The following is a 20,745-nucleotide window of genomic DNA, read 5'->3' as shown; positions in this document are numbered from 1 at the left end:
CACTCTTTCTCTCTCTCTCTCTCTCTCTTTCTCTAGAAACTCTCTTCTCTTTTAAGAGGTCAAGACTCAAAGACTCCACCTTTTTTCTTTTCTCTTTTTTTTTTTTTGGTTTTGATTTTCTTTCTTCGCCTTTTCTCTGGTTTTGGGCGGTTTCCGTTTTTGTGTGTGTGTTTGTTTTATCTCATTATTATCATATGAATCTAAAACTGTTTGGACCAGTTGTTTAAATACCCCCACAATGCACTCCCACGCGCCACTAACTCACGTGGTGGGTATTAGCCTATCAAAGTGATGGATTTTTACTTACGGTCCAATCCACGTTGCGAGTTTGTCACACACGCGAATTGGGGAATTGGCTCTTTTTGGGGAGGATTTCTGCTTTCACTTTTCCGCTTAAAGGCTTGCAGCCCCCTTCCAAGCCTACGTCCAACCCACCCACCCCCCCCTTTTTGATACTTCCAACCCACAATTTGTTTAATTAAAAATTAATGAACTCGTTGAAATTTGGGGGGTTTAATTTAATATTTCCATCAATCTTTTTTTTTTAATCTTTTATATTAAAAAATTAAAAATATATCAAAATAAAAAAATTTTATCTTGATTGTCATAAAAATAAAAACAAGACAAACATTTAAAGACGAAAAGAACCCAATTCTAGAATTTAAGAGATATTAGCTTAGGTTTTAAATTACTTAAATTTGCATATGCACAAATTCATTCTGCCGACTTAAAATAGTAAACCTATGAACATAGGCATTACAAATCTCTCCTTGGTCACACAAAGTAACATTAAAGTTAGAAAATAATAAACAATTAAAGTGGAAGAGTTCAATAAAAAAAATTAAACACGTGTCATATTAAAAGAGGCAAATATTTTGTATTGTGAAGTGAAGCTCGTCTATTTTCAATTTTGGGTAAATCATCTAAAAGCTGTCTAAATCATACATTTTTTTTTCAGGTTTTTGCTTCAGAGGTAAGTATCTCTCAAGGAAGAAGTATTGGCACTAAAGGTGAGAAAGAATCCTTGTTCCCACCCCTTGCTTCTAGTTTTCCAAAACACTATTACCAATTGGACAACTTAGCTTATTTGGTCTTCCTGCCTTTCTTCAAAGGTTTCTAAATATGTAAACGTTTTTATCCAGGACAAAAGATTTTGTAGTATAGAAGTTTATTCAAACATAAATATTTAAAAAAATTTTGATTATTTTGATAAATATATACTTACTAAATACTTGTTTTATAGAATCGATAATGTTAGAAATTCATGAGCAAAGTAATTAATGAAAAGAAAATATAAACAAAAATAATTATTGGGTTTTTGTTCCTATCTAATTACGAGTTAATTTCATCTTGAAAAGCAAGAGGCAAGTTGTCGACTTTCTCTTTTTTCTTTTTTTTTGTGTTTTTTTTTTTTTAATTTTTTTTCCTATTTTGTTTGCGTGCACAGCATGATCAAGGACGTGCACGCACATAGAATTTTTAAGGTTCAATGCTTGATAGGGACAATCTGCAGCAGCAGCAGCAAAAATCTTTGATTCTTCGACCTTTTGGTACTTTGAATCGAAGCACAATATTTCACGACCGGTGGAAAGAATCAAGTGACAGTTACATCCCTGTTAAAAAAAGGGTTTACCAGCAAAAGGACAAGCCCCCCCTCCAAGCATTGGGATGTCATGCATCCTTATCTTAAACCCACATGCTTTGGAGATAAATTTTGATTGAAATTGGCAGAAGATGACATGGAAAGCCTCATCATTCCATACCTAATTTCAGTGACTGTTTCCAACTGCTGCTTAGACCATTCATATAATATTACTCTTCATGTATATTGAGTAGGTAACATGCATGCATGCATGCATCCATCCATGAATTGTATGCTATGCTATGCTATTTAACTAACATTGCTGGCATTAAATCTAGGCATGCTTAATCAAAAATTCTTAAGTGGGATTCATTTACTGTCAAGAAGATATTCAAGCTTTTCTTTTTCATCTTCTAGCTTTATTCTTTATGGCTCAAGATGCAACAATCCAAGGAGGTATTGGGCACCTGGTAGCTACTCCCACCACAAGAGAAAAGATAAAAAGAAGAAAGAAGGGGGAAAAGGGTAGGCCTTAAAGAACAAGGCTCCAATTTGTGATTGGCAAAAAGCAGGATACGATAACTTCATAACTTGGCAGCTCTCAGCTAATGCTAACTTTAGTTTAAAAGACAACAGATTAAGTCTTGCACTAGAGTACAACATCCCAATAATGGTAAATTCGATCAATCATTCACCTACTAAATGCAGCACTATACCATATAGACAACTATATCTGTTTCACAACCAATGGCAAGTAGGATGAAAGTATCAAACCCGTAAATTATTCCTAACTTATCCTCTCTAAAGAAAAATTCCTCACTAATTACAAGGAGAAGCACATATATATCAGATTGTCAGAATACTAGGGTTACATAAATTTCAACAACCAGAGCAGGAGAACTCATTTTATTACATGGGGAGGGGAAAGGAAAAACTTTTGAGCGCAAAACCTAAGGTAGGTGGATATGTTACAATTATCTTAGGATCATGAGAAGATCTAACTCATATGATACATCTAGAATATATGTTGTGGCGGGGAGACAGCTTCTCAATCTGACCGCAAGCCCAGTACCACAACAGCTTTTTGCTGTGCAAGGGTCTACAACATTCTATAATTTCTCTCATTTACTCCTGCTTGATGAATAACACAACAGTTCACAATATGCAGCACAATCTGCATCATTATGATTTTTTACAACTACACCCAGGGCAAGGATTCGATCAGCTTGGCTCATATGATAAGGTTGTTTGATCTGGAACATACAGGGAAACAGCAAGCGCTAATAACATTTCAACATGATTAGACCAGAATTTTCAGATCTGTTGAGTACCATCATCTGAATCAGGTGGCTCTAGGTCATGTATAAGCCATGAAACTGGGATAAGCACAGGTTTGGGGATATGACAGAAAAAGAACTCAGGTTAAATTTGATGAACGTCTGAAATATCAGGGATCTCAAGGGCAGATAACCTAGTCAACACTCTTTGAGCCTCTCCGAGGTACAGGAAGTTCGAGGATGATTAAGAAATAACATCTTTCTGATTCTCTGATATATTGGACCTCACCATTCATAAGCTTTAAGATTTTTCGGCACATGCTCAACCCTAAGCCTTCTTGTGTCATCCATCGACTGCTATGGAACATGTCTTGAACCAATTCAGGAGGAAGACCTTCACCAGGGCATACCATCCTTCACAAATACACCATTGTTTGTGGAATTAGCACCAGGACATAAACAGGATTCATGCCATCATTAATCTAAGAAAAAAGAACAAATGCTGCTCATTCCCTCACATATTTGCACTTATTGAAGAAACTACAAATAATAGCCATATCTAAGGTCTCATGAAGTACATTGTCGCTTAACTTCTTCTACAGGTTTGAACTTCACATAAAATTTACACTTATTGCAGAACCAAGTTTTCCAGAACATATTATGTCTTTAGCTTTAATGTCATGATTATATAATTTTGACTCCAATAAAATTATATTGTAGTTTTTCCTTTTCTTTGGTATATTAGTTAGCATAACCATTGACACTAATCCTGTGTAATGCATAAAAGATTGAAAGCAAAATACCTGAATTCAGTACGCACAATAGTGAGTCCGTCAGAAATTCGCTTCAAATTGGGACGAACATGAATCTCTACCCAACCTTCGGCAGATGGTGCATGACGCACCATATTCAACAAAAAATCGGCCAATACCTGTTGGATTCTCGCCTGATCACCATAAACAGCCAGAGTTTTGATCTCCTCGGGAATATCCCGAATTAACTGCAGATTTCTTTCCCTCAGCAGTAGCATTACTTGGCTAACAACAGCATTTATGACACTCCCAAGATAAAAGTCAGCCCTTTCAAGCTCCATAGAACTAATTCCAACAAAAGCAAGTGAACAATTAGATAATGTCTTCCTCATCAGTAAAATTATGCTGAGGGGATTTAGATAAAAATATTAATAAATGCCTGATCTTGAATAGAGTAGAAATCACAGAAAGACTAGATGAAATAGAAATGCAAATTTCAGTCCAAAGATTCAGCAATCCAACTTGTGGTTTGCCTTCAGTTTCCCAAAGCCATATTGAGAAGAGAAAATACAGATACAAACTTAAGAAATAGATTCATGGTTGATGGCACACAATCAAGTGACATAAACAAAAGTTTTTCTGATTCAACTTTCACAACTTTGACTTAAACAAATGTTTTACCGATTCAACTTTCACAACTTTGCTATAGTTAACTTTCAAACCAACTGACAACAGAGTCAAATAAACATTTCCAAAATGAGATGTTGTGGCAACAACCTTAAGGATAAGGCACCTCCATAGTGATCGAGAAAGAGAAGCATGCATCTTACACAATGAATGCAGTGTTGGAAGATAACTTTCCATAAAAAGAACATTTTAAACATAGTTAGAGTCAAGGCAACTATAAAGCAGTAATTCCCATTTCCACTCTCATCGTTCTGAGTTAGATTTGAATGCGATTGCATCCATAATCAAGAAATAAATCTAACAAATGTAATTGCCACAGATGAAATAGTGTTCAATAGTCTAGCATCACATGTTTGTTCCCTAAAAGTACTATTATAGAAATCAGACAATTGAGACCAAGATAATTCCTGATGTACATGCATGCAATCCGTAAAATTTAATATCTGGTTTTAGAAATAATATGGTGAGGAGACTCACCCGTCCTCAATGCTCTCCACATCAACATCTCTTATAATCTTCAACATTTGCTTCTCGCAAGCAGCACTAGTCTCAAGAAACTGCTTTTGATCTTCAGTCAGTTCTGTAGCTTCCAAAAGTGAGTTAGTAAAGCGGATCCCATTCAAAGGACTCTTAATCTCCTGGCAAATGTAGGTCAACTCTTTCATCCTAGCAAAGCACTTCTTTTCCTGTTGCCTCTGGACTTTCAGTGCTTGCTGCAACTCTGGACTTGCAATCTGCAGGAAGCAAAAGGCTCCTACAACCTGGCCTTCCATATTGACCCTTTCATTTGCTGTCAAGAGTGCCTGCACAAATTTCCCGTTGCGGTCAAAGAAGGAAAAAGGGAACTTATCTGCCTCCTGCCCTCCAATGGCATTGTGTAAAACAATCATGAATTTCGTCAAAGCATCTGGACCCTTGAGACGACAGTAACTGCCGAAAACCTCACCAACCAACATTTTTCCAATGATTTCCTCTCGAGTCCACCCAGTGAGCTTTTCCATGGCTGTGTTCCACTCCAAGCAACATGTGTTTTCATCTGAAGCAAAAATGGGTGGGATCAAAGGATTGGGACTATGAACAATGGCCTTATAATCACCTTGTATGTGGATAAATTTGTCCATCACCACCTTTTGACCAGTAACATCCTGACCAACAAAGCAAACTCCAACTATATTATTTTTATAATCCTTACTGGAGCAAGCATTGACCACCACATATATAGCCTTTTTATGACCTTCTGAGCCAAAAGTCCTCAATTTTATCTCTACATTTTTATCTTCTTCACCTGCATCAATTGAGTGAAAATAAACACACCTTTAAAGCAAATACTAAGCTGTTTGGAAAATACTAATCATCACTGTGAAGAATGGTGTAGGAAGAGGGAGTTTTGATTCCCATGAAATGACAAATGTGGACGTGATACCATTAGAATGAACTGCATTAGTGCTTATTTTTTGTACAATTTGATATAACCTTGAATGTGCATCAACGTACTAACAAGGCTGCAAAAATAGAACTCCTTTTAGATTGATCCCTCTTTTCACTCGGTTTCATTCCGATTGGTATATTGCATTCTTACACAAAATAAACTGAAAAAGATATCAGAATACCTATAGAAGATTTTTGAGGTGGTAAGGAAAATGATAATATACGAAAGAGGATTACCTTGCAAAGCACGACTAAGAAGCTTGTCGACAGTTTCTTGATATTCCTTGTAAACAAGATCATGAACCAAAGACTTCCCCATGGCTTCCTCAACTGAGAGCCCTGTCAGTTCTGCAACCTTTGCATTCCACCCATTAATGAGACCTTCAACATCTACAGCAAATATGGGAGCAGTTGCAGTCTCTATTAACCTCACCATTTCTCTTGCAACTGAGCTGAGTTCATCCACTCCTTGTAGCTCTAGTTCCCCAAGCTGAGCATGTACAACAGCTTTAGAATTGCTTGCTTCAGTATCCCTGAATGAGTCACGCAGAATAAGCTGCAGTGAGTGAATTGCATCCATTTCTGCATTCTCCCATGGCAAACTCCGACTTTTGACCACTTCCAGAAATGCCTTGAATGAAGACCGTGGGTGCATTCTTTGTCCATCATCCTTGTCCTCTGGGTGATGCTTTGCACCACCCCACTTAATCTCTTTTGCTGTGTGGGACCGGAACCAAAATAGAAAATCCCTTTTAGTGATATAGGCAACAGCCATCCCACAAACTGCATCCCCAAGTGAGGCTGCCCCAGGGTGGCCAGCATCAGCCAAACTGTCTGTGCTTAAACCTGTTGAGTCTCCGTGGAATTCCAACAACCACTCGACAATATTTTTTATCTGGGCCTCAGTTGGCGTCACACCTAATGGGTAGTATTTACCTTGGTAATAAAGAGCAGCCCCATCACATTTCACAAGATCCATAATGCTGGGACTTTGAGTAACAATCCCAGTTGGAGAGTCACGAAGAAGCATATCACACAAAAGAGTTTGAGTCCTTAAAACACGTTTCTCCGACAACTGAGATGCCAATTGCAATTCCATATTCAATTGAAGTCCAAACGCTTGCATTAGGAACTCACAAGCATATCGAAGGGGAAATGGAATGCAACGAGCAGAAGTATGATGACAAACAACCAAACCCCAAAGCCTCATTGAATTTCTTCCCCCAATAGCTTCCTCATCATTTCCATTGATAATAACTGCCATTGCCAAAGAAGCAATTGACCCCATATTAGCCATATACTGAGCATGGCAACCGTGAGGAGCACGAAGAGTGGAACCAACCAAGCACAGAGGCTGCATCAACCCATCATCCTGAACCACACGCACAGGCGTGGCATGGCAGTCCACTATCATCCTAACTCTGTTCTGCTTAAACAAAAACCTCGACGCCTGAGGAATATCAGATGCAGGATAATGTAAGCCAATGTAAGGATCAAAGTCAGGCCTTTTACTCTCAGCCACAACCTCCCCATGCTCATCCTCATGAAACTTATAAACCATTACCCTATCATATCCGGTAAGCTCTTGAACACTCTCCACAACAGTATCACACAAGAGTTTAATATCGCCACCGGGGAGGGATTGCAACTGAGAAATTGCACGGACAGCTAATTTTTGTGACTGGACAGCCCCTGCAATAGACAGGGCAGGGTCCTCTGTTCTAGCAGGTTCCAAATCAATCACAATTCCAACATCAATCCTATGCAAAATAGCGTAAAAGGGTTTCCCTGAGTTCTTAGAGTGAATCCAAACCGGATTCAGCAACGTGATTTCGCGCGCCCCGAAGGCTTTTTCTAACAGAGTTGCGCTGGAAGGTGTGAAAAGGGTGCGAACATCAGTCCCAATTGTGAGCACTTCGGTTTTCTCCAAATTGGGAACAGATTGAGGGGTTATTCCAAGCATCTCACGGGCGTTTTCGCTGTACGCGATGACGCGGAAACTGGGTTCGTCAACTGCCATCATGCAGCCAAATGGCTGGATGTGCCCGCCTCTTTGGATTTTAGACAGATAAGCTGTGATTTGTTGTTCTGGAACGGATTGGGTGGTGGTTCTAACGGATTGGGAGTAATCAAAGGACTTACCGGTTTCCCCAGATTGTTCGAAAACAGCATGGAGTCGAGCGTCAACCGTGTACTGAGCAATGGCTTTGCTGACGGAGTCAGCCTGGTGGTTATGCCCGCGGGGCGCCCTCATGTTGCTGGTGCCCGAAGACTGAGCTTGCTGCTGCTGCTGCTGATGCTGGGAGTGAACTGCTCTGCCCCCAGAAGCCATTACTCTGTTAACTTCTTTGTCCTTTCTTGCTTTCCCCGCTGATTTTTTTGTTTCCCTGGCTTCGAAAATTCTGTTTATAAAGTGTTGGGTCAGGAGATAGGTTTTGGGGGAAAGTAGTGCTGACAGACCCACGTGGGCATGCAGATGCTGGCGTGTGTGTCTTTGCAGTGGGATTGGGAGAATTCCTTCAGATTTTTTTTTCCCCTTTGGGTGGAAAAAGGAATAGAAGTTCACAAACCTTTTTGAATGAATCGAAAGCAATCTGTGAGAGTGTGGGAGTGTGTTTTGATGTTGGGTTTGGCTTTTGTTTTTGTGATCCAATGCCTAGGTTCGGGGTGTCTGTTGCTTTCTTTCGGTTGATACCTTTGGGGAGTGGGGGCAGCAGAAACTGGGAAGGGAAAAAAAGTTTTATTTCTTGGCTTGATATTCAATTTCTCCTTTAAAATAACAGTATATGCTTCATTTTTTTTATTTTTTCTTTCTGTGCTGGAAATTACTGATGGCAAAGGACAGATCTACGAGGGTCGGGAATAAAAAGCAAACCATTTGATTGGTGGACATGAGTTCTTGTGTAGGCCCCTTGACAGTTTTTTTTTTCCGTCCTCTTCTTCTGTTTCTTCTTTTTCATTCACATAAATATAAAAACAGCTTTAATTCTATCCATTTTTTAAGCATTGGCCCGAAAAATTTATATAAAAGAATAAATACTTACCGTCTTAAGTATTGCCGCATCACAGCAAAGAAAGCAACCTTTCCTCATCATTTCTTCATTGGGAAACTGCGGCTGCATGCTTGCTTCCTTGTCATTTGTTTATTCCTCTATATACAGCTGATCTCTCTCTCACGACTCAGTCCTGTGTCTTCCACAATATGACCTTTTCACATTTAAAGGCAAGAATTCAAACATAAAGAAGCCTTCATTTGCCAGATGGGCAATGAAGCTTAGATCCAGGCCTAATCACAACCTTCCGATTTCAAATGTGGAATTTACTTTTGATCTTTTAGACTTTTTTTTTTTGGTAAAGAAGAAAGCATTGCTGTTCCAAGGTCGAACCCAGAATTTCTACTCATGTCCTAATCCACCCTTCAGTAGAAATTGCTTCATGCCAAACAAATTTAGTCAGTCGAGCTTATAAGGGATTGGGATTCAATTCACACTAACTTAAAAAAAATATTATCCATTTTAACTTGAACTTCGTGTTTTTATCCTACGACATTTCACAGATTGAAAATTATATGAATATTTAAATATTCAATCTCATTCTTTTACACAATTCATATGATTCACAATTAGAAAAGCTTATTTTTGAACTGCCTACATTACTTCAGAATGAAGGGATTCTCATACAATGTACCGTTTCGCACATACAAGATACAACCTGACATCTCTTATTTGTCCGGGGAACTGGTACCTACGAACTAAATCTAATCAAGCAAACATCACTTTGTTTAATAAATTGGCAGAAGACTTTCTCTCCTTGCGAACTTCGAATAAAAATTAAACTATGGGAGGCCCACCATCTAGCGTTACGAACACTAACCTAAGAACCAAACAAACCATTACCCCATCAAAATGCAGACACAAGAACTCCAAGAAAATGCTCGAGGAGAGCAGGTGGTTGTTGCACCTGCTGCGAATGAATCTCTCACTTGGTGTAGAGAACATCCTCCCATGGGTGACGGTACAGTGGCTGCTTCAATCTCTTCTGGTCAAAAGTGTGCCTGAGATATCGACAACTCAATGTCAGAAGAAAGGAAACACATGAAGTTTAAGACAATGCAGTAAAACATTACAGTCAACATCTTTCTCTCTCATTGCATTATCCTTGTATCAATTAATTAATGAACCTTCACCACCTCAGCAATGTATATGACTTCAAAACTACTTGTAAATATGAAATAAATACACTTTTGAACAAAATTAAGTCAGGTTATCAATGAACATGCCACCACCTACTCCATGATGAGACCATCCAAGTTCATTATACCGGATACCGTGATTAAAAAAAGGCTTGACAGTCTAAACTCCAAAATTGAGTATTATCATCCAATGGTTTGATTGTAAACAGATAAGCAATTTAAAGCAACATCTTAAAAGTTTAGATACAAAAATTTCAAAGCATAAGCAAACTTACCCAATCAAACCAATAGATCGTGCTAGCACAAAAAGCCCATTCAGGTAACCAATCTCAACTATCTCATCAATCTCTTGTTTGCTGAACATTCCACTTCCAGCAAGAAGATCCAAGAAAAGAGACCCGATGGCACCATCCACATTGAGGACAAGGTTGTTAGCCTTTGAGAGAGTATAGGTTTCAACTTGAACGGCATATTCCATGTACTTCACAGATGGGAAATGTGTGCGTGCAAACCGTTGGAGGAGCTCTACTCTCTTATCTCTGTTGTCCCCTCTCTTGATCCTTTTCACATGAAGTAAAGCAAGTATTTGTAACAATTAGATATGTAATATGATCAATTAAGAAAAAAATAGAAACCCAGATCTCATGGTTACTAGCTTTTGCATGGTTTAAAAACATCATGACCATTAGAAACCATCTGTACCTGTGGCCAATTCCTGGCACACGAATGCCCTTCTTTTTCATGCCTTCAACAAATTCATAAGGTGTAAGACCCTGTGAAAAGCATAGCACAGAGGCAACATCTTAGAATGTTATCAAAAAAACAGTCATCACACACCAAAAAATCCCAAATGTTCACAAGTAACCACCATTAAATCTTACCCTATCATAAGCATCTTTAAAGTATCGAGCAGCATCATCAATGGCACCACCAAATCGAGGACCAATAGTAAGCAAACCTGAAACAAGGCTGGAAACAAGGTCCTTCCCAGCTCTTGCAGTCACGATAGTGTTGTGAGCACCAGAGACACAGGGACCATGGTCGGCACAGAGCATGATGCATATCTGACAAGATCAAACATATTAGTGAAAACACAACTCAACTTTGCTTTCTAAAGATGGAGAAAGTCATAAAGTGAAAAGAAAAGGATTAAGCCCAATCTAACTTCAACAAGGACATTATCATATATTTTATTTCATCAACTCCGAAAGAGTAACAATAGTGAAAAAGTGATGGGAGAAGTGGGTTGCTAAGGGCTCATAACTCATATGAAGTTTATTATAATTTTCAGAAGCCTACCTCGATAAAATGAGTACAGTAACGGGGAAGGCTACGTTTGAACCACAAGAGAGAAATGACATCACCAACACCATAACCTTGCTCAACAATGGAAGACATGGGCACACCAGCATAGCATGGCTCCTCACCTGCAAATTTGGTTCAAAGAAACAATTTAATACACCTTATCTCCATGTCACCAAACATCTCATTTGATCGGCAATACATATTGGTTAAGATAAGGTACCTCTGTCATCAGAGATGGTCGAAATAATATGAGTTGGAGCACGAACTTTTCCGCTCTTAATTGCACTGTTAAGATCTTCTGGGATTTGTGGAGGCTTAACTTCCTTCACAGGTGTAATCTTCCCTTCTTCAACCTAAAGACAACCAATCAAGTATGTAAATATACATAAGCATAGAACTGGGAAAACTTTGGCCAAGACCGAAAATCACCAGTTTCTCAAATGTCTCCTTGATTGCAGCTTCCAAAGCTTCATATGAAGTGGGAACAATAGCTCCAGCTTCCCTTAGTGCTTGATTCTTCCCCTGTGCAGACTCCATCTCACCACCACTCTTAGCTCCCTGAATTAGTAATAAGGAAGGTAAAGGTAAGGTCTCATTAATAGCAATAACAGCATAGCTCGAACACAAAGGAAGGAATGATGAACTTCAGGAAAAATTAAGGTAAAACTTACAGCATGACCGAACTGTACTTCTGATTTGAAGAGTCGTGCACAAGTTCCACTGACCCAAGCAACAACTGGCTTGTTCACTTTTCCCTGTTTCAAGGCTTCAACTAAAGAATACTCATCTCGTCCACCAAGTTCTCCAAGGACAACCATCATCTTTACCTGAGTGAATGAAAACAAATCAGGAATTTTTTTTTTTTTTCAACCAAAAGATGCCTCAACATCAATTAGAAATATTTAAATTGTTTATCCCAGTAAAAATTAAGAAAATGGAGTTGGAAGGGTAAGTTTTTTAATTTCATAACCATGAAAACAACAAATTTACCTGAGGAATATTGTTAAACCGCAAGATATGGTCAGATAAAGTGGAGCCTGGGAAGACATCTCCTCCAATTGCAATGCCTACATAAGTTCTCAACATGTATCCAAAAATCAAATATTTCATAATAAATCTGCATTCATTTTGGCAGGCATGAATATAGAGCTAAATGTTAAGGTAGCTTATATGTTACCTTCATAGATTCCATCTGTAACACGGGCAATAGTGTTGTACATTTCATTTGACATGCCACCCTGCAATTATTTTACAAAAGATATAAGCCCACAATTAATGACATGATCACAAATCCACATTCTTGCCAAAGCCATGACATTGAATGCGAAATTAATGATAGGACATTGCGCCATAAAGTGTCAGGGTGCAATTGCTTAAGCAGAAGAGAAAGAGGGGCAATTACATGCACGCACGCACACAAAAAAAGTAAGTGTCATGATAACATACGGATTTGGAGACAAAGCCGATAGATCCAGGCCTGTACAGCTTGCACTGAATAATATTGTCAATTGTTCCAGCAGTGTCACCTATCTTAAAAGCTCCACCCTGAATTCCTCCAACGGTAGCTGGACCAATAACAACCTACAAGTCCACAAGTATTAAAATCAATTAGAGAGTCAAAGAATACCAAAGACCAAATAGTTATAATCATTAAAGCAAATTATTCGCAAGTGCAAGACCCCGAGGAGGAGAATGGATATATTGGTGGATCATTTTCATTGCCTAGTTTGGTTCTCATCATCTTGCTCACCTTATTGTTGGAGCGGGCATATGCAATCAACTGCTTGGTGTCTGACTCAGGAACACCTTCAGCAATTATAGCAACAACTCGAATGGTTGGCTGTTTCAGCGCAGCCATGGACGAAGCAGCAGCACTGCAAGTAAAATAAAACACAATGATTAAGTTATGCATTCAAGAATTCCTGCTCTCCAAAACAGCATGAAAGAAATGAAGACTAACCTTCGAAACGATGCGAAGTTAATAAAAACATCGGCTGTTGGATGTGCAGCACATGCTGCCTCAATGCTGCAAAATATATCAATTCAAAGGTTAGAGAAAATAATGCTTGGAGAAATGCAAGTTCACCAATCAAATTGCAGAGTAAACCATTCAGCATTATCTTAATCTGTAAAGGATGTAAAATCAATAGATAAATATTTACTAAATATCCTTTCTCATAACACAATTAGATTATTTATTAGCATCAACTAACTGTTTAAAACTCACAAGAGCAATAAACAAAGATTGCCATGTATGAGAGACAATTAACAGAATAGTCAATGACAAGTCCCTGCACTAAAAAGCTAGACCAAGCTATAGAATCATAAATGAATTATTATCTGATTTTTCAACAGTAAATGAAGTGATTTTCTGAAATAGGAAACAAAAAAGTTTATAAAGTAACGGTTTATCATCATCCTCTAACCGCAGAATTTAAAAACTTCACAAGCAGGTTATACGCTTGCCACGTGTTTATTGACGTACAATATGTTAACTCTATAATTCGATCTTGGCTTCCCATTTATAGTTAAATGTTTCATCTGGAGAGTGTATAAGCCACTTTATGGAGTTTTAAACTCTACATGCCGATGTAAAGGATAATAATCCTTAAGGTAACATGTCATAAAGTTCATTCACCATATAACACTTTCAAGACACAGATTAATAATTACAGTATTGATCTAGAAATAAAAACAGAAGAGAAGAGCATAATCTTACGTAGAATGTACGGGGATCGCGATTTCCTCTTGACCAAAGAAGAGTTTCTGAAATCCCTCAGCACCAGGATTAATGATACCAGCAACAGATGGTGTTTCCCTCCCTACAAATTCAAAAACAATCCAACAGAAAAAGAAACAGAAGATCAGCACCGATCACCAATCAAGCAGAAAACAACTTAATTCGAACAACTCTAATAACGTTCATATTGACAAATATAACTACAAATTTCGAATCAACGAAAATCGTCAAGGATCCATACCGCAAAGGAAGTCGAAATCGAGCATCCGTTGAATGGGAAGTTGTTTGTAGTTGTAGAACAAAGCTTGTGTAGTTCGAGAAAATAACTGTCCAGTGGCCATGGCTACGGCTCAAAGAGACCTGTTAAACAAACACGTCGTTAAAAACTCGTTTATATCAATTCAAACCGTTAACTAAGCAACAAATTAGCATAAAAAAGGGCCGGATCCAAGACTACACCTAACTCGAACCTAAACCGAACCAGATCTCCACCAAAAAGACGAGAGCAAAGCAAATCAAATCACCGCAATGCAGTTTAAAGAGGAGTATAATAAAAATAAACGCGAGAATTCTAGCTTTATATAGCTAATTCTTCAGTAAAAGAAAACAAATCAAAGTATCCTGAAATCGCCTTGAAAGCATCGAAATCTAATTAAAAAAAAAAGAAAAAGAAAACACTCGAAAGTTGACAGAAATCAGAATAGACATAAAGAAAAGAGAAAGAAACAGATCTGAGAGGAAAAGTTTCGGAAGGAACTGGAATCTTTACCTGAAGAGAGAGTCGAAAGGAAATGAAAATCACCCTCGCCCGCCTCGTGAAAAATCAAGAAGGGAACGAGTGAGAGAAAGAAAGGCAGAGAAAGGGAGGGCAAAGAATAACAATAAAAATGCTGGAACTGGGGAACGGTAGATACGGGCTTATATAGAAAGAGAGGGAAAATGGAGGGAGTAGCTAGAGAGGCCAGGCCAGAGGGAGTGGGGGGAGGGGGGAGAGATAGTCACGTGGCGTATGGTAGTTAGCTCACTGAATAACATGGAATTTTCTGTCTTTTCCTTTTTTTTCTTTGTTTTTATTACTAGGCCTTTTTTCATTAATTAAAAAACTAAGATAAAAATTTATTTTTAATCTATTTTATTTAATATTAAAATTTAAATTTTTTACAATATAAATATTTAATGTTTTTCATGTACAAAATTATGAAAATAAATTTATAATATAAAAAAATAAAAATATTATGTCTGAAAAGAGCTTTACTTTAAAAAATAAAAAAAAATATGGAGTACTACCAAGAGTTGGAGGAAGTATGGTATGAGTTAGGTAAAGTTGAGCTATAGAGGTTGGCTTGACTTGGAAACTTAGATAATAATAATGACAAACAAAATTTTTTATGAAATGTAAACTTTGAAATATCTATATAGACCGAAATAACCCCTGCACAAAACTTTATTTTCCACCTTGCCATAAGTTTGCATTATCAATTGTAATTAATCTAAAAAATTGGTAAAAATATATGTTAGGAAAATAAATCGAGAAGTTATGATCTCCAATTTTAAATATTATTGCTGTCATGGGTTTAGAAAATCATAATATTAAATATTTTTTTTATAAAAATTCTTTTGGAATGATTTGTCGTTATTCACGAGGCTGGAAATTTTGGGGAAATTGGGGCCTTTTGGATCAAGGGGCAGCCCTTGTTTGTCACGTTAATTGTTCGAAATTGATTCTGACGGTGACAATGTAATTACGTTTCCTTTCCGGTCAATTGACACTTCAATAATGAGACTGGGTCATTGAATTTTTTTTTTTTCTCATGCATTGGCTATAGTGCTTTTGACATGATGTGCATTAAAGCATGAATTGATATTAATTGCTCTTTATTAATTTTATATAATTTATACGAAAAAAAATTTGAATTTAATTCTTTAAAAAAATCATACATTTACTATTGAACTAAATATTTAAATGTAATGTATATTCAAATAATTTTTATCCAAATAATTTTAAGATAATTTTTTATAAAGACAAATTAGAATGACAAAGAATTGAATCTCAGTGAATTATAACAGTAAAACTATCTTACCACTTATAATATTTTTAATGGATGTCAAAACTCGAACTAATAATTTTAAATTGATTTGAGTTTGAATAGATAACAGCCGAATAGAAAATTTCAAGTGAAGCTTTGGACCATAGCTGAATTAGTCTAAGCAGTCAGAGGCTGACTATATAGAAAATACTGGCTATTTCTCCCATTTTCCTTTTTACGTTATACAATATGCGCCACAATTCAAAGAAGGTGGCATATTCTAAAATCTAAATGGCCAAGTGACATTCTAATTAATAATAAAATTAGCTCAATTAATTCAAGCAAGCATGGAAATATAGTATTTTTCTGAGGTGCCGGCTGCTAGTACCGTAGTACATACATTCTAAGTCAAATCTCCATGGACAAAAAAAAATTCTTATCTGTATTATGGTAGGTAAGAAGGAAAATCTAGCTGCAAATATGGGATAAACAAAGTAATTTTTTAATCATTTGAAAAAATAGAGGAGACAAGAAAATAAAAGGAAAAATATTCATTCCACTAATATAATTTAATGGACAATTAATAAATTCTAATTAACTTTCTTCCTCCATCTCATTTTTAATATTCTTACTTTCTATTATTAAAAAAGTAACAAATTTTATGTTAATTTTTTGTAAAATTAAAAAATACATTTAAAAACAAAAGAAGTATCTGTTTGCCTTCTTATTTCATTTCTTCTTCCCTTTTCTTTTGCCTTGCTACTATCAAACATGGTATCAATGTTAAAATCTTCTTTCCAAATTATAGAGAGGGTGTTCCCATTTGTCACACGTATTTTATTTTTAATTTTTTTAATGGCGTTAGTCAAAATAAAAAATAAAAAAATTATTACAAAATCTCCCACTAATTCCCGTCAAACTTGTTCTGCCCTATAGAATCACTGGTCAGTATGACACTAGTTGCATGTCATACTAACAAAGTTGACAAATGTTTCATTACTTACACTCTTTCAAAAACTAAGTAGAAATATATTTTAGTTGACTTGCAAATGTTTATGATTGAGTTTGGTCGGATTTTCTGCAGCGTTTGTTGTTTTTAAGTATTCCAAGTTGCACGATAAAGACATTCCCCAAACAAAGGAAAAAGGGGAAAAATGAAAAAAGCATTTGTCAATTGGCACGCACTAGATGAAATGTAAAAGCTAAATATTCACAACAATAAAAAAAATTAATTTAATTTATTCATTTCATAATTTACTTTTGACCGCATGATATATTGTGGATAATTTTTTTCAATTACTATTTTATGAATAATATTTACTTTTACAGACATTTAGACCGTTAATATTATTCAATAAAATTACAAAAATGCTTTCGATTCAAAGTTTCTATATATGTTAACATTTAAGAATATTTTTATAATGTTATTAGATAAAATTAATAATTTAATCTATTTTAAAAATAAAAATTATTTATAAGATATTAATACAAAAAACGAAACCGCGTTATGTTATGTAAAAAAATTAAAATTATAAAAAATGTAAATGAAATTTATAGAAAAAAAATGATTTGGTATACATATAAGGCTTAAGCCGTATGTTTTGGGGTTTTAAATAGACAAAAACAACACCATATTGAAGAAAATGTGAAACATACCCAAAGCAACAGTACTACAATACACTAAAAACAGAAAAGATTGACTTGGAAATAATCTGAGAGAAAGGAGGAGAGAGAAAAAATGTTTCTTTTGAAATACACGTGGTGCATTGTGAAGATGGCGACCACTTATTAACATTAAAATCTTAAAAAAAAAAACAACAACAAAGGAAAACTATCGTTGTCGAGTTTAATGTCATTTTCGGTAGTTTATTTAATAGTTGAAGGGCTTTTTTGGTGCAACAACTTACTAACTGAATTAGTCTGGAACTGAATAGTTTCACTAACTTCCATCGAGACATTGGGCCTAACTCTCAATGCTTTGATCGGTAGCCAGTCATTCACTGTTTTTGTAATTATTATAACGTTAAGTGTATAAATATTAATTATAATTAAAAGTACAATATGGTTAATTTATCCTTGATCACACATCTTAAATGATTATAACTTTAATTTTATTTTAAAAATCTCGAATTTGAATCTATGACGGACGGATAGAGACTAAATATATTGTATTGGTTACTACAACAAATAAGCAAGTATGACCAATACTTGCATATCTCCTTATTCCACCATTTCCACTCAACTTAATTCAGTCATTTCACACTGGGTCGTTGCTTCTGTTTTTTCGTTTATCTAAGTTAAGTCTTAGCACACAGCCGCTCACTGCTGACTAGAATAAGGTGGAACTTGTAGAAACACGTCACTCTTTTATTTATTTACTGCATTGCCATTAAAATAATAAACAAAGCAGGAAAGAGTTTGGTGAAGACAGGGTAAAACAGCATAAACAAACAAAATAACCTTATGTGGTTTAAGTCGTGAGTTGACCTTGAACTCCAGGTCCAGAGGGGAGGGCCGATAATTACCTGACCAGTGACCAGCCCCTTGTGAATGTTTGGCATCAAGCAACTATCTTGAGCTAAAAATCAACAAAAGAATTCGACTTTTATGCACAAATAATAATAACAATAATAATAAATTATGGGTTCAGAAAGATTGACGGAACTGGCTCTGATAACGAAAAGATTTGTGCTTCATGTGATGTTACAGTGAAGATTTTTTAAGATACTTTCATTTAAAAAACTTATATTAAAATCCTCATGAACTAGATTTAGAGTTCTTGATCAGCCACGAATTCAAACAGAATCAGCTTAATAAACGAGGTTTTGAATTCCGTGACACACTGCCAAACTTTGCTGATGCCGGTCATGAAACTGTCTCTGGCATGGTTTGCTGGAGAGAAATAACGTCAGCAACACCCATAGCAAGTGCTGGATTCGGCTAAGGTTTAGTTTTCTGACGTAATCTACCAATCTGCTAAAATTTTTTGGTGATAAGGCAAATGATGGCATCCACCAAATCATGTTAATAATAATTTGCTGCATACAGTTGAAAGAGTTTTGAATTAGTTGCAGTCTAGCAGATTATATGTTCTTTAGGAGGGTTAAGTCACATATGGATCTGAATTTAGGATTCTGCCAAAACGATTCTTTACATAGTCAAATTCATATCTTGCTTGATTAATTAGAGCCCTGAAGCAAAGGGTGATTTTGAAACCTGGAAAAACAGGCTCAAACTCAACCTTCAATTATAAATTTTAACGGTGTTACAAAATTTCATATCTTATAAATAAGAGATAAGTTTTGAACTTGTAAATGTAAATACTGTATATTCTATTATATTAACCTTGCAAAGAAAGTAATGATCATATAACAAAATAGTATCATGATTAATCTATTATCTAAATTCGATTATGATGTCACACCAAGCGCTCTAATAAATAAAATAGGCAGGTTTAGAATGTAGGCCCACAATCCATCAAGCGTTAAATGTACAAATTGTTGTTTTTGACAATAAAGAGTTCTAATAGCAATATCCAATATTGTCTACAAATATAAAAAAATGTACAAACATTCTATTAACTTGATTTTAAACAAAAACACGTTTAGACAATATAATAAAAAAATCATATTAATAAAAGCAATCTTTTTGTCAATACTATATAAATAATATAATAACTATAAGAAAAGAAAATTAATATGGAGTAAAGAAAGCGAATTTATGAATGTAAAAAGAAATAGAGTAAATATGCAATAATTCATAAGGAAAATAGGTTAAAACATTTTACGATATGTAATCATTGGTTGGCTTGTATCCGTACACAATCAAACACAGTTTAAGACAATCTACAAAAAACATAATAAATGAATATTTGACTTAAAATGATATCACAATATTAAAAATAAATAATTAACCAAGCTGCTTTATTGAAAAGAGAATACAAACAGGATATGTACAAAAAGCTAAAAACAAAAATGAAGAAAGTATAGAGTAATACAAAGTCTGGTACAAAATATACGCTTAACATATGTTGAAGTAATTAAAATAATAACTTTTTAACCTTAACCATCAACATAAACAGAAGAAAAGATTACAGTCAATTTAAGTTACAAAACAATTATCCCACATTGATAACTAAACATAACAATAACATACCAGATTAAAAATTATATGACAATAATCAAAATAAATTAGTATCCATAGTGTTTATTCAAAACAAAACGAAAACAGGGCATATATATTAATAAAAAAGTAAAAATTAAAGAAACTTAGTAGCAGAATGATGTGTATTTCAAACAATATTGTACCTATAATTTAATGGATTATCATCTGACTGATGAACTGACCCTTTTAAATTTTTTCTGACATGAAGCAAATATGGCAAAATAAATGAAAGAAGTTATCAATAATAATAAACATAATATAATAAAAATAATAACAAAAACACAACATTAGTTCTACAACATAATCATATAAACATTGCGTAGATACAATAGTTAAATTTTATTCTTCCAAACAAAATAACCCAAGAAACGAATCAGCCAAGACTATACACATCAGCTTGAACAAAATCAAATAGGAGAGATTGATATAAAAAAAAAATAACAGAGAACATTTGTTGTGAAGTAGTTAACAATATCAGATTAAACATGCTGTCCAAACAATATCAGCTACCTCTAGGCAAAACCAAACAAACCTCACCGAATAGAAAACCAAATAACACAAAGCCAAGAACAAAAACAAACAATAAAAACT

At 35.5% G+C, this 20,745-nt stretch overlaps 2 protein-coding genes across 3 annotated transcripts; both read right to left on the bottom strand.

Annotated features, from left to right (window-relative positions):
• Positions 2,273–8,377, bottom strand: LOC18603656 (phytochrome B). 2 transcript variants are annotated; one of them, XM_007035745.2, is made up of 4 exons: positions 5,964–8,377; positions 4,776–5,583; positions 3,663–3,956; positions 2,273–3,273 (listed from the first exon to the last, which is right to left on the bottom strand). In XM_007035745.2, the coding sequence occupies exons 1-4, from the start codon at positions 8,056–8,058 to the stop codon at positions 3,054–3,056; spliced, it is 3,417 nt and encodes a 1,138-aa protein (XP_007035807.2). In that variant the 5' UTR covers positions 8,059–8,377; the 3' UTR covers positions 2,273–3,053. The 2 variants fall into 2 exon arrangements, with proteins under 2 accessions (XP_007035807.2, XP_007035808.2); XM_007035746.2 differs by having other exon boundaries at positions 2,273–3,341; positions 5,964–8,238.
• LOC18603655 (ATP-citrate synthase beta chain protein 2) lies at positions 9,339–14,949 on the bottom strand. The gene is made up of 16 exons (XM_018120040.1): positions 14,733–14,949; positions 14,205–14,323; positions 13,943–14,045; positions 13,184–13,249; positions 12,974–13,097; positions 12,670–12,804; positions 12,401–12,461; positions 12,214–12,290; positions 11,895–12,050; positions 11,653–11,781; positions 11,444–11,576; positions 11,218–11,345; positions 10,800–10,982; positions 10,621–10,691; positions 10,194–10,478; positions 9,339–9,780 (listed from the first exon to the last, which is right to left on the bottom strand). Exons 2-16 carry the CDS (start codon positions 14,302–14,304, stop codon positions 9,705–9,707), a joined length of 1,827 nt encoding a protein of 608 aa, XP_017975529.1. The 5' UTR covers positions 14,305–14,323; positions 14,733–14,949; the 3' UTR covers positions 9,339–9,704.

The sequence above is a fragment of the Theobroma cacao genome, chromosome 4, assembly GCF_000208745.1.
Source record: "Theobroma cacao cultivar B97-61/B2 chromosome 4, Criollo_cocoa_genome_V2, whole genome shotgun sequence".
Lineage (NCBI taxonomy): Eukaryota > Viridiplantae > Streptophyta > Magnoliopsida > Malvales > Malvaceae > Theobroma > Theobroma cacao.
This window is presented reverse-complemented; position numbering and strand designations above follow the sequence as displayed.

What these genes read in the sequence shown, in the direction of transcription:
- LOC18603656 (XM_007035745.2), bottom strand. Translation starts at nt 8,058, where the DNA reads ATGGCTTCTGGGGGCAGAGCAGTTCACTCCCAGCATCAGCAGCAGCAG. An exon ending in TCTTAGTCGTGCTTTGCAAG is followed by an intron (nt 5,584 to 5,963) that starts GTAATCCTCTTT and finishes CAATTGATGCAG; the next exon opens with GTGAAGAAGATAAAAATGTA. An exon ending in GTGGAGAGCATTGAGGACGG is followed by an intron (nt 3,957 to 4,775) that starts GTGAGTCTCCTC and finishes TGTTGGAATTAG; the next exon opens with TTCTATGGAGCTTGAAAGGG.
- LOC18603655 (XM_018120040.1), bottom strand. Translation starts at nt 14,304, where the DNA reads ATGGCCACTGGACAGTTATTTTCTCGAACTACACAAGCTTTGTTCTAC. An exon ending in ATGCCCGCTCCAACAATAAG is followed by an intron (nt 12,805 to 12,973) that starts GTGAGCAAGATG and finishes GTGGACTTGTAG; the next exon opens with GTTGTTATTGGTCCAGCTAC. An exon ending in AGGAGACATTTGAGAAACTG is followed by an intron (nt 11,577 to 11,652) that starts GTGATTTTCGGT and finishes GGTTGTCTTTAG; the next exon opens with GTTGAAGAAGGGAAGATTAC.